General features: G+C 39.6%; 1 protein-coding gene across 2 annotated transcripts in view; it reads left to right on the top strand.

Annotated features, from left to right (window-relative positions):
• The window catches only part of DCHS2 (dachsous cadherin-related 2), a 260,500-nt gene that overhangs the window by 117,785 nt on the left and 129,467 nt on the right, over positions 1 to 13,248 (top strand). For both annotated transcript variants that reach the window (XM_031010565.3, XM_063705609.1), the window contains exon 3: positions 7,733 to 7,964. In XM_031010565.3, coding sequence (XP_030866425.3) covers positions 7,733 to 7,964 — 232 coding nt within the window. The remainder of the gene's footprint in view (positions 1 to 7,732; positions 7,965 to 13,248) is intronic.

Below are 13,248 nucleotides of genomic sequence, written 5' to 3'. Positions count from 1 at the left end.
TGCAAACGCTCATAACCTGTCTGTCATATCAATGCACCACCACAGCCTGGAAAGCACAGTGCTCCAGAAGTGCATTGGGAATTTTGACTTTAATCCAGGTGTCTTTTCTGGTATTATAGGTATAGAGGTGGTTATATAAGCAAGTATTTTTTTTTTGGCTATTAAAATATTCACCTCCAAAAAGGATCAATTCATTGTTTTCAGGATGAGCAGAGAATGACACATTTAGCCCTGGTGAAGGTGAGGAACATGATGTTTCTATAATCTGAGTCTTTTTAACATCTGGTAGCTGGAAATGGGTTGTCAGAGCTTCGAGTTTTCCTTCTCCCCTGAGTGCTTGCACACCTTCTCTATCTTGGCTGTGATTTTCTCCTTCTTGCCCTCTTGCCCGTCTTGCAGGTATGAGGCTGAATGGAGATCCAGACAGGGAGCTGTGTGCAGGAGGGAACCCTCTTGGAAGCAGGTCCCCTCCTGGAAGCAGGACCTCTCCTGGAAGTAGGTTTATGTGAAAATGGGACCTGGCACAAGCCCAGGGATGCATTTTAAAAGACAAATTCTAGAAGAGCCTCCACATCACAGGCTTTTAACAAATCCCCAACCTTCACTCTGGACCTAAAACTGCCTCCAGCATTCCTTATGTTTGCCTCAGAATATATGGAGAGCAAGCAACATATGTGTTTTCATGTGAGTGCATGTGTATGTATATACATATAGTATGTATATATGTATGTAACCATATATACAAATACAAGGTTATCCAGTGTGCAGCGTTTATTCTGTTGACTGCATAATCCTCATGAATTTCTTCTGTGATGAACTGAGTTTTTACAGGGTGACTTCTGCATCTATCATAATTATTCTTTGCAATATTAATTAGCAGTACATGTCCCTCAGAAATGCATAGTCAAAAAGTTTGGTAAAGAGAAGATGACAAAGTTGGTAATGACTCAGTACTCTTCCCCTGAAAGCAATGTAGACCGCATTCAAAGAATAAATTAATGCAGACAGGATATTTTAGGTTTACGTTGTTGGATTCTAGGCCATAATGAATTTATTTAAACCAATAAACTGAACTTTGACAGAAGTCCTTTAACTTTATGTTGTTACCTTGGCAATCTCTGGTTTTTCCTCTGATTCCTTCTCTTTGTAATAAATGTCCTGAAAGCCCTTTAGAAGAAAATTGCTGAGAACCCATTTGCTGGTGGTTACTAAGAGATTTTTATCTGCCAGTAGAAGAATTTTTCTTGTAAAATACATTGATGTTCGTTGCTACTGCTCTATTTATCCTTGTGATGACTGTCAATATTTTTTCAACTGAGTCACTTCTACTCTACTGATATTACTTCTGAAATACTCTATTTTTGCTGCTACTGCTGCTGCTATTTATCTCGTAAGTCATGAGAATGCTATAAAATTACATAATGTAACCAAACAATTGAATTACATTGGCAATCAAGTGGTTTTTCACAAGAAAGCTCTACAATTTAATTATTCCATGCTTATATCTAATTTTTTGTTTCCTTTTCCCATTCATTTTTACCAAATAGATTTTTTTTTGGTGTATGTGCTTATGAACACTCTATCTCTATTTTTTGTTACGTCCTGGATTCTGTAGCTGACATATGTGTTTGAGATAAAGCTATTTCAACTCCATCTCACCACCGAAGGTTTAAGGGAGGATTTTGTCAGACGAGCAAGAAAGGAAGTAAACGGACTGAGCTCTTCACTGTTCTTTACATTCATGAGAAAAGTTGGCTACTGAAGTTGTGCTCATAGTTTGTGTGCAATGCAGTTACTACCAAAAAGTAAACTCTCTGAGTAAAAAGTCACATTCATTTTCATTTTAATAGATTATGTTCTTTAACTTTCTAACAAATGTTCAAATGCTTATTCCTGTCTTTCGTTTCCTTCATTAGCACCCTCCACCTGTTCTAGGAATGAGCAGTTGCCCCATCGCCCCATTGTCCCGTGTTTTCTAACTAAATTGCCTGGACCATATCTTAGATTTCCCATCATTCTTTAATATATGACCAGGATGTATCCCAAAATATCTTCAATACTCCTTTACCTCCTTCTAATCTCTAAAAGTTCAAGCATCCAAGCCATTTATTATTATCCATATTCTCCTCCCCACCCTGCCCAGTTCATCCCTTAATTTAAATCAATCTCTTACTGATGTGGTTTGGATCTGTGTCCCATCAAATCTCATGTCGAATTGTAATCCCCAGTGTTGGAGGTAGGGCCTTGTGGCAGGTGTTTGGATCATGAGGGTGGATTTCTCATGAATAGTTTAGCACCATCCCCCCTCGGTACTGTTCTCCAGATAGTGAGCGAGTTCTCATGAGATCTGGTTATTTAAAAGTGTGTAGCAACACCCCTCTGCCTCCGCCTTCTCTCTTGCTCCTGCTCCTACCACTTAAGATGTCTTGCTCCCCCTTTGCCTTCTGCCATGATTGGAAGCTTCCTGAGGCCTTCCCAGAAGCTGAAGCTGCTATGCTTCCTGTTCACCTGCAGAGCCATGAGCCAATTAAACCTCTTTTCTTATAAATTAATCAGTCTCAGGTTTCTTTTTTTATAGCAATGTGAGAATGGACTAATACACCTACCTGCCTTCTCTGCCCTTCAAAATGCTTCTACCATGCCCTTTGGAACTCGTGGTCCATTATTTAGCAGACTCCTTTATGAACTTCAGCTGGTCTCTGATTGTTTCTTTAACTTTCGGCCCTGATTAAAACAACCTATCCCACAAGGATACCCGTTCCTTTCTGCACTCTCACAAGGAAGCCCATAGTCCACCAATCACAAGCTGACAGGAAGTGAGTTGGGTGCCCTGCTTGTTGCCCAGGGCAGCATCCAAATAATTTCTACTCCTTTCTCCATCAAAAACGAATCCCTTTTGAAGTTCTTGTTGTCTGACTATACCATAGATACTTCTCCTCTTTTTTTTTTTTCCTGTCATGACTTAAACCTCCTTATCACTTAGGACTTTCACACTTTGTTCACAGTCTTCCTCTTCACCAGTTTCCTCGTCATTCTGGGAGACTTTACTATTCATTTGCTGAACAACCCAGCACCCTGAGCCTCTCAGTTCCTTGACTTTCTCATTTCCAAGGATTGTCACCAGTAATTGCACAGCTTTGATATCTTGGCTTCAAGCATGCTGTGTCTGATAAACATTTTTATCTTTCTGTCTAATTTACTGTAGCACATCCGCTTTAATCAATAATTCTTCTCCCATGTTAAGATCATTGATTTGTTACCCATCACTAAAGTCACTCAGTTGCAAACTCCCTTTAGTTTTCCCATTCAATGGAACTCTCCTGGTAAAACCCCAGCCCTACGTAAATCTGACTCTGCATTTTCTGCACTGCCACCTCAGCAGCTGAAGTACTTGGAGAAAAATAACAGGTCTGCTTGAGAGAGAAAGGTCTTACCTTCCTGCCACCAAATCCACTAACCTACCTGCGTATCAGCTCACATTCTTTGCTTTCTTTTCTATTATCTTTTTAGAGATGTCCCTGCTTGCATCAAAAGCAAATCTCTCTACTGTTTAGGGTCCCATCCATTCTGGCCTTCTTACAGATAACATTTCTATAATGATTTTCTCTTTTTTCCTGCATCACTAATTTATCAAGCTCTTTTGGATGACCCTCATAAGCATACAGGGCATAATAATAGTCTCTATCTTAAAAAATACTCTGGATTCCTTTTGATGTCATGTACCTTTTCAGAAAACTATTTTATTCCTCTTCTTTCTTCACAGCAAGTCTCCTAAAATAGTTGTCTCCATTTCCTCACTTTTCAATCTTTATTTGATCTATTTTTCCCTTTCTACCTCTTCTATAAGACTGCTTTTCTCTACATGGTTACTGTCGTGCCATAACCTGGGATTCTTTATTTATTTTTATCTGATTCATCGTCTCGATGAATTTGAAAATATTCTTTAGATGCGGCTTCTCTTGGATTTGGTGATGTCACAACTTATGTTTCTTTTTTTTCCCCTTTAAGAAGCTGGAACCTCATTTCCTTCCACCTTTGTTTATTGAATCATGAAATATAGACTGGAGTTCATTGACATAGAAAGCTCACTGGAATGAAACCACAGCTCACAAGAGCTGAGAGATGTGAAGGAGAGATGTTATTAATATTCTACTATTCAGGAGTCCCAGAAGGCAAGAACAAAGAGAATGGAAAGCAGACAATTACCAAAGTAGAAGTAACAGTAGAAAATGTTCCCTACCTGCTGACTGCCCTAGGCGACCCTCCTGCCTCCAATATTATATGTTTTCAAGCTTGGAGCTTTCCCAAACTACTTTCATCTTTTATAGTATAACTTGAGGAAATTGGGTTTCCTACCATAATCCTCAAAATTAAATGCTGAAAATGAAATAAAAATGCCACATGAATCATCGGTGGAAAAAGAAATGATAAGACAAAATTAAGACATACTCATGCATGGAATTTATGGGATGTATTAGCTACCTATTGCTGTATAACAAATTATTCCTGAATCTAGCAGCTTAAAATAGCAAACATTCATTATCTTATATAGTTTTTAAGGGCCAGGAACCTGCAAGTGGCTTTGCTGGGTGGCTCTGACTCAGTCTCTCATGAGGTTGCATTATCGAAACAGTTTCCATGAGCTGGACAGAAGTTTAGCTACACAGCATTGGGAAGTGCACACTCTAAGTGGATGGAGAAAATTAGTTTAGATCAGCTATTCCCGCACTGTGTTCTGTGGGAAACTGGTTTCCCAATATGTTTCTTTCAAAGAGCATTCTGGGGCCTAAAAAGAGTGGGGAACACCTGAGAACTCACTCCCTCTAGAAATGTATGTGCAAAAGGCTCTGTGAGAAGTTCTGAGGCATAGAATGCATCCACTTAACTTGGTGAATTCAGCATTTTCCCCCCTTTTTGTCTGAGGAACTTCTTTACCTTTTTTGTAAAGATGCATCTCTTCTTCCCTATCCCAGATACCTCTTTCTAAAATCTAGATTTGATCTTGTCATTTCATTGAGGATAGCAATTGTTGTCCCATGTGGGTGTTTAAGAAGACAACATTAGAATTCTGTCCTTTTACATTTTATTTTTCTGATATTTGTAATATAAGTAATACATTAGCACAGTAAATGTATATACAGTTTATTAACAGATAAAAATATATATTAAGAATGTACACACCACATTTTATACTGATGGAGTCTACTGCTATGTAGAATAAATCTGTCCTCTTAAGCACTTAAATCAGGTGAGAGGAATCTGACTGCCAAGTCTGTCCTCTGAATTCTGCCCAGCCTCTGTCACTAAATGCCCAGCCCTCTCTAGTCCCACTAGTGTGCTTACCCTACCGGCAACAAAAATGTATTGTTGGCCAGGCATGGTGGCTCATGCCTGTAATCCCAGAACTTTGGGAGGCCAAGGTGGGTGGATCACCTGAGGTCAGGAGTTCGAGACCAGTCGACCATCTCTACCAAAAATACAAAATTAGCCGGGTGTGGTGGTGTGTGCCTGTAATCCCAGCTATTCAGGAGGCTGAGGTAGGAGAATCACTTGAACCTGGGAGGCGCAGGTTGCGGTGAGCCAAGATTGTGCCATTGCACTTCAGCCTGGGCAACAACAGAGAAACTCCATCTCAAAAAAAAAAAAAAAGTATTATACGTTTTCCACTTTGTGCATCTAACATTTGCTTATTTTTTATAGCACTGCCTGATTTAGGATCTTTGTTCTTAAATATCTTAAGCTGGGGCAATATTCATTTCTTCATATTTTCCCCACTTTTTCATTACTTTTCTTACCTCAACCCCAAGTGACCTCTTGAATTTGAGGAGAAATAAAAAAGAAAGAGGAAGGGGAAAGGAAAAGGGAAAGCAAAACTGAGAAGAAAGGCAGTTTGGAGCAGCAGCAGGGTCTGTGGCAGAGGTGAAGGAATATTTTCTATAAGCTTATCACCAGTGTGCAGTCCCCTCTTACTACGTCGAACCTGGAGACATACAGGTTACTTAGGGTGGCTGCAGATGTAGGGCGACCCTGCATTTTAAGCATAGAGGCCAGATAGATGAACTTGCATTGTTCTTTGCAGAATCATAACCAGCCCCATTTCTCCTATTCTAATTGATACCCAGCATGGCTCTGGCACTTTATTCAACTCAGAACATGGAAAATCAGACTATTTCTAAATTATTTCCCCATCATTTTTCAGTCCTCAAAGCCTGGAGTACAAGGGACCTCAGAGCTCAGAGCTCAGAGCTCAGAGCAGGACAGCCATTTCTGGGTTTGTCTTACCTTCCTCCCATACAATCTTCATTCTTGCCCTCCCTCCCTCCCTGTCAACAAGTGCTTCCTCTCTGCATGGCAGCAGTTCTCCCTTTGTCCCTTGCCAAATCTTCTTCCTCCTTGTCCTTTTTCCTCCTTGCTCTGTGCCTCCCTGCCAGAGTAGAAAAAGGAAACAAAAAAGATGAAGAGGGGGAGGATACATGAGTGAGAAAACCCAGGCTGTTGTGAGTTACCAAGGATTTTTGTCAAAGATGAAAGTGTCAAAATGTACCAGATAGAAACGGAAAATGGTGCTTTAAAGTGGGAACATGTGTTTTACTTTAGAAAAGTAAAAATTGCAGAGGATTATTTTCTTCTATTTCATTTGCTCTCTTTCTCCTTGATTTTAGATGGAGGCAACACAAAATAAGCAGTATGGGATCCACTTCTCACTACTTTAGGTGCTGTATTCCCTTCTAAAACTTGAAAAATTCAGAATTCCCAAACAAATCTGGCCCCCAGGATCTGGGATGAGTACCTGCACTGCTCCTGTCCTCCTTCAGGCCCCATCCACTCTGGACTTGATTCAAAGAGCCTCCTCCTGCCCGTTCTTCCTCCTTCCACCCTGCTGCTCTTCGGTGTGTTCTGAACACTGCAGCTAGAGCAGTGTTAACGTCTCAGTGAAATCAGGCCACTCTTGTGCTCAAAGCCCTCCTGTGAGGAAGAACCATGTCCTTCCAGAGACCTGCAGAGGTCCCTAGGACTCACTCCTGCCTCTCTGACCTCAGCCCTTCCTGCTTCCTTGCTGCGGCTGAGCAGGGCTGAGAGGCACACCACGTTCTTGCCTTAGGGCCTTTGGCTCTGCTCTTTCCTCTGCCTGTTATTCTTTCCTTTCTGGTAACTGAAGTCTAGCTGCCTCATGTGGGTTGGTCTGCACACCAGTGGTACCTTCCTAGTGAGGGCTTCACCAGGGCACCCCCCCGCCCATGCTCCCTCACACCTTCTTCTTAGCACTTACCAGCATTCATTTAAAAATTATCTTAGGGATAAAAGTGATTTTGATTTCTTTTTGGACATCAGGACAAATTTCCTTGAATGTATTTGGCCTCTACTCTGAAATTTTTCCCTCACAGCTGCTCTAAGTGGAAATCTCATTCCATGCTTAAGAATCAGCAGTGAAGTATACATACCATGCTATTACCTATGAATTCATACATCAAAGTTGAAAATAAAATGAATATAAAGACGTGTTTGTGTGTGTGTGCGTCTGTGTGTGTATGTATATATACACACTCTTTTGAAATGACAAAATGTGTATATATGGGGGTGTGTGTATATGTGTATACACACATATACATATACAAACCCCCACATATTCAAATTCTGTTGTTTCAAGACTATTGTAGGGCCATTGTCAATTATTCTACATCCTAGTGTTCAGCAAAAACCCATTTGTAATCACCACTCATTCATCCACCAGGGTGGGCTAAGTGCCCAAGCCTTTGTTCGTGTGGACCTGGAGGACGTGAATGATAATCATCCCGTGTTTAACCCATCAACCTATGTGACGAGCATCAGTGATGAGACCCAGCCAGGCACCGAGATCATCAATGTTCTTGCCACTGACCAGGACTCTGGGATATATGGGACAGTGGCTTATGAGCTTATTCCAGGAAACGTGTCGTCCCTTTTTACCATTGACTCCACCACAGGTATGTGATCTTGGAACAGTTTTCATCCTTTGGCTATAAAGTTTCTGCTTAACTACTTAACAGCCAGAAAATTAGAAAAAGTGACTTTTTTTCAACAATGGGGGTGTTGCAGGACTCACTTAACCTTCTAGCAGATGCTGAAGTATATTGAAAATGGCTGAGGCTTTGTAGTGGGTTAGACCTGGATCTGAGTCCCAGCTTTGCCTACTACTGATCTTGTGGTCTTTATTGGCCTCACTGTCCTTACCTTAAAAGTGGTGTTGACTGGGTGCGGTGGCTCACACATGTAATCCCAGCACTTTGGGGGACTGAGGTGGGTGGATCAAGAGGTCAGGAGTTCAAGACTAGCCTGGCCAAGATGGTGAAACCCTGGTTCTATTAAAAAAAAAAAAATTAGCCGGACGTGGTGGTGGGCGCCTGTAATCTCAGGTTCTCAGGAGGCTGAGGCAGAGAATTGCTTGTACCTGGGAAACCGAGGTTGCAGTGAGCTGAGATCATGCCACTGCCCTCCAGCCTGGGTGACAGAGAGACTCCGTCTAAAAAAAAAGAAAAAAAAAGTAGTGTTATCTGGGCTCTGTGGCTGACTCCTGTAATCCCAGCTACTTGGGAGGCTGAGGTGGGAGGATGGCTCGAGGCCAGGAGTTTGAGGCTGCAGTGAGATATGAAGCTATGATCAGGCCACTGTCCTCCAGCCTGAGTGACAGAGCAAAACCCTGTCTCCAAAAAAAAAAAACAAAAAAGTAACACTGATAATACCCATGTTGCAAAGTTTTTATGCGAGAACTAAAGACAGTAATTTATGTAGAAATGGTTGGCCAGTATTTACCTTGCAAATGTTAATTTCCCCTTATTTGTATGATCATGCCATCTGAGGGTGACTCGAGGGTGACTGAGCCTCATTTGGATGTATTAATAGCTAAGATTAGTGCAAAGACATTTATACAGGCGTCCAAAGTAGATCCTTTTTTTTGTACTAGGTCTGGCATTCCCTTAGTCTCTTTGGGTTTTAGTTTCCTTGTTTTAAAAATGATACCTAAAGCTCCTTTTAGTTCTCTACAATGGTAATTGCATATCTGCCAAAGAATCCCAGTGGGCAAGCTGTCTTTTAGAAGTCATGAATATTTAAGAAGTTACCTTCCATTTTCTATTCATTAGCTTGTTGCTAACAAAATATTGGTTTAAATATTTGATTATAAGAAAATAAAAAATTTCAAAAATATAATATGACATTACAATACTTTTGAGATACTTAGAGATACTCTCGTCCAAAAATGAGGCTGCAAAAAAAGAAAAAAAAAGAATTTTTTTCTTTTGCGTTTTTCCACCTGATCCAAACAGTGGGTAGAATGTGTTTCTATTGTAATGGTAATGATAATGTCAGGTGCTACACTAGACATTTTCTGGATCTTCACAACATGCTTTGTAATAGCCATATACGGTAGAAACAAATGATAATTTACACAGGAAATCTAATGTGCTATGTGAGTGTGCCCTCTCACCCAGCCCCATTAGGTAGAGAGCTGCTGCTTCTGCCTGGAAACTGTGCTTTGTCTGGCTTGTGCAACTCGCCAGGGATTAGTTGTTTATACCGGCAGTCTTTGTAAGGCAAAACTTTCCTTGCTCAAAATAATACACTGATGTGGCCCCTTTAACATTTCAAAGATCAGAAGAAAATACTTTTGTGGGAAATTAGTCTGTTTAATCTCAGCTTTTTCAAAATTCATCTTAACTGAGGACTTAACTGCCTATCAAATTGTCAGGCCCTCTAGGGCACTAGCATTGCCAAAAATATATAGGTCAGCCAGTAATCAGGGCACAGGATCTAAAAGCATTTAACAGATTGTTTTAAAAAGACATTCACATACTCATCATTCAGTTTTCCCTGGAAGATCTGGAAGAATGAGCTATACTGTATTCTGCTTTTAGAAGAGATCTCTCTTGCTGTCCTGGCCGAAGCCAGACTCATGCTTCCCTTCCTGGCAGCGACTATAGCACAAATGCCATTGTTAATCATGGAAAACACTCTGTGTGGGTGATTATCTTAGGGAACTTTCATGGAATTTTATTTTTAAGCAAAGACCAAATTTATATGGAAATAGCCTTGGGTTCTTATTGTTGGTGGTTTTGATACCCGTGTATTTAGATTGAAGACATTTCTCAAATAGTGCTTGGAATTTGGTCACACTTAATCATAACTCATGAGAAATTCATGAGGACTGGTAGTGCTTTACTTTAACCTTTAGAAGAGAATGAAAAAGCATCGTGACTAGCTATGGGAAAAAGTTGTCCGGTGAACAGGCAGCCCCTAAGTTGAATGGTTGAGTTCTGAAAGTTCATCTGTTGGTTGACAGCAACTGAGAACACATTGTATATAATTATGGCATACAAGGTGATGTTTTGATGTACGTATATTGTGAAGCGATTAAATCAAGCTGGTTAACATATCCATCACCTCTCACACTTAGAATTTTTTGTGGTGAGAATATTTAAGACCTACTCTCTTAGTAATTTTCAAGTATAGAACATATTATTATTAATACATTATTATTAATGCTATAAAATAGATCTTCAGAACTTACTCATCCTGTCGAACTGAACCTTTGTAACCTTTGGCCATCATCTCCAATTACCCCAGCCCTTGGCAACCACCATTCTACTCTCTGTTTCTATGAGTTCAGTATTTCTAAATGCCACATGTAAAAGTGAGACCATGCAGTATTTGTCTTTCTGTGCCTGGCTTATTTATTTAGCATAATGTTCTTGAGGTTCATCCATTATTGTCACAAATGATAGGCTGTCCTGTTTTAAGGCTTAATAGTACTCTATTGTGTATATATACCACATTTTCATTATCCATTTGTCTATGGATGGACCCTTTGGTTGATTCTATATCTTGGCTATTGCGAATAATGCTGCAATGAACATACTAGTGCAAATATATCTTTGACATACTGATTTTTTTTCCTTTGGATATGTACTCAGAAGTAGACTTTCTGGATCATATTTTAGTTCTATTTTTAACTTTTAAAGGAACCTCCATACTGTTTTCCATAATGACTATAACACATTTTCTATACAAGGATGTTCTCAAATAATAGAACAAGAAGCAGTATTAGAATATACAGTTGATTCTTGAACAATGCAGAGGGTAGAGATGCTAACCCTCCACATAGTTAAAAATCTGTGCATAACTTCTGACTCCCCCACAACTTAACTGCTAATAGCCTATCACTGACTGGAAGTCTTACCCATAACATAAATAGTGGGTTAACACATCTTTTGTGTGTTTTATGTATTATATACTGTATTCTTACAATAAAGTTAGCTAGAGACGGGAAGTTATTATTAAGGAAATCATCAAGAAGAGAAAATATATTTACTATTCATTAAGTAAAGGTCTTCATCCTCATCATCTTCATGTTGAGATGGCCAAGGAGGAAGAGGAAGGAGAAGGGTTGGTCTTTCAGTCTCGTGGGTGGCAGAGGTGGTAGAGACGGAGGAAAGGGCAGGCAGGAGAGGCAGGCATACTTGTAACTGTTATTGAAAATATCTGTGTATAAGTGGACTCACGCAATTCAAACCCATGTTATTCAAGGCTCAACTGTAGTCTTCCTCTTCTGGATATTTTCTTTCAGGAACCTACATAAAGCTGGACTTTCTTGCTCTCATCATATGGCCGATCTCTACAGAGGCTGCCAGTGTAAACACAGTCCTAAGAAAGTGCCCCCATCATATATTTGTGGAATAAATGAATAAATAACATCTAGAAATATTGCAAAAGTAACTTTAATCCTTCCTACAGCCTCTTAAAAATTTCATGGGAGTTTCATTGATATATGGAGCAAAACTTTATTTAAAATCCTCTTTCTGAATCACAGCATGGTAACTGACTCTATGGCCTATCCCCACGTTTCCTCAAAACTCTCCCTAGACTTTCTCTCCAGCCGACCTGTGCTGGCACTTTACTTTTTGTTACCTCCCTTTGTCTCTGGATTTATTCTATTCTCTTCCAGAATAACTGTCTGGCCTTGACAATGGGAATTGTTCAAGCTAGTCTCAACACCTTTTAATTTTCCTTCTTCCTTTTTATCCTAAGTTCTTATATAGGCAGGTTGAGATGTTATGTCATATGAGAAGAAGATTGAGAATTGATGAGCCCATTTATACATTGCTACTTCTTCCTGAATTACTCTAGAATTCTCTCTTAGAGATTTCATTTGCACACTGGTTCATTCATTCTTTCATTTTGATGCTTTCTTTATCAGACATGCTATTTTATAAACTTACGTGCTTTCTGTTATAGGCTTGTGTTTTCCTGAAGACAAAAGATTTCTCATTGATCTATTATGCCACAACCAAGACTCATGCATTTAAAAATAGAGCTGTTTGACTTACTGTGTTCATCTGGTATGAAAACTGTTTTGGAGAAAACTAGAAGGGGGTGTGGCGATGTCATGGTTGTTTTCTCTTGTGGGTTTATCTTCCTGTTCTGTTTCTAGTTTTCTGGGTTTGTTGCTGGTTCAAAGAACATTTTTGTAAAATGTGTTTAGGCGCCACGAGAGAGATACTGAGTTGAGCCTTCATTTCTCTTATTCTTAGTTCACTGGCTTTCTTTGATGTGGGCACAAGGCAGACCACACTGTTTTGAGTTTTAACGGGAAGAAACACAAGAGGCATATTTATTAATAGCTCTTTTTTCATGTATTTTTAATCCCATTTTGTGAATTATATGTAGATTTCTTCCTCCATTGTTTGAAGTGCTCTCTTTAGTAACATTAAAAGAGCAGTTCTTTAGCTTTGGGGTTTGTCCTATTTATTCTGTAGTTTTACACTGGAAGAAACTACTTTTTTTTCAACTTTTATTTTAGATTCAGGGGATACATGTGCAGGTGATGTTACCTGGGTATAATGCATAATGCCAAGGTTTGAGGTTTGAGGAATTCACATCATTTTAAGGCAACAGGCAGGTTTCAAGCTTTTGTGTTGGTCATTTATTTTCATCCCAAACTATCTCTTTTATTCAAGCAACCATTGGTTAAATCTTGTGGTTTATCTCTTTTTCTATAGAAGCATGTTAATGATATAAATGCAAATCGATAAAAGTCATAAACAGAATGTAGCTTATCTATTCAAGGAATAAATGGAAGCCAGTTCATCTGTTCAATACATATTTATTCAGTGCTTATGATGCGGCAGGCCGTGTTCTACGTGTTTGGGATACATCCGTGAATAAAACAGACAAGAATCCCTGCTCTTGTAGCACTTACAGCAACAAGCTTATGTG

This window comes from Gorilla gorilla, chromosome 3, assembly GCF_029281585.2.
Source record: "Gorilla gorilla gorilla isolate KB3781 chromosome 3, NHGRI_mGorGor1-v2.1_pri, whole genome shotgun sequence".
NCBI lineage: Eukaryota > Metazoa > Chordata > Mammalia > Primates > Hominidae > Gorilla > Gorilla gorilla.
This window is presented reverse-complemented; position numbering and strand designations above follow the sequence as displayed.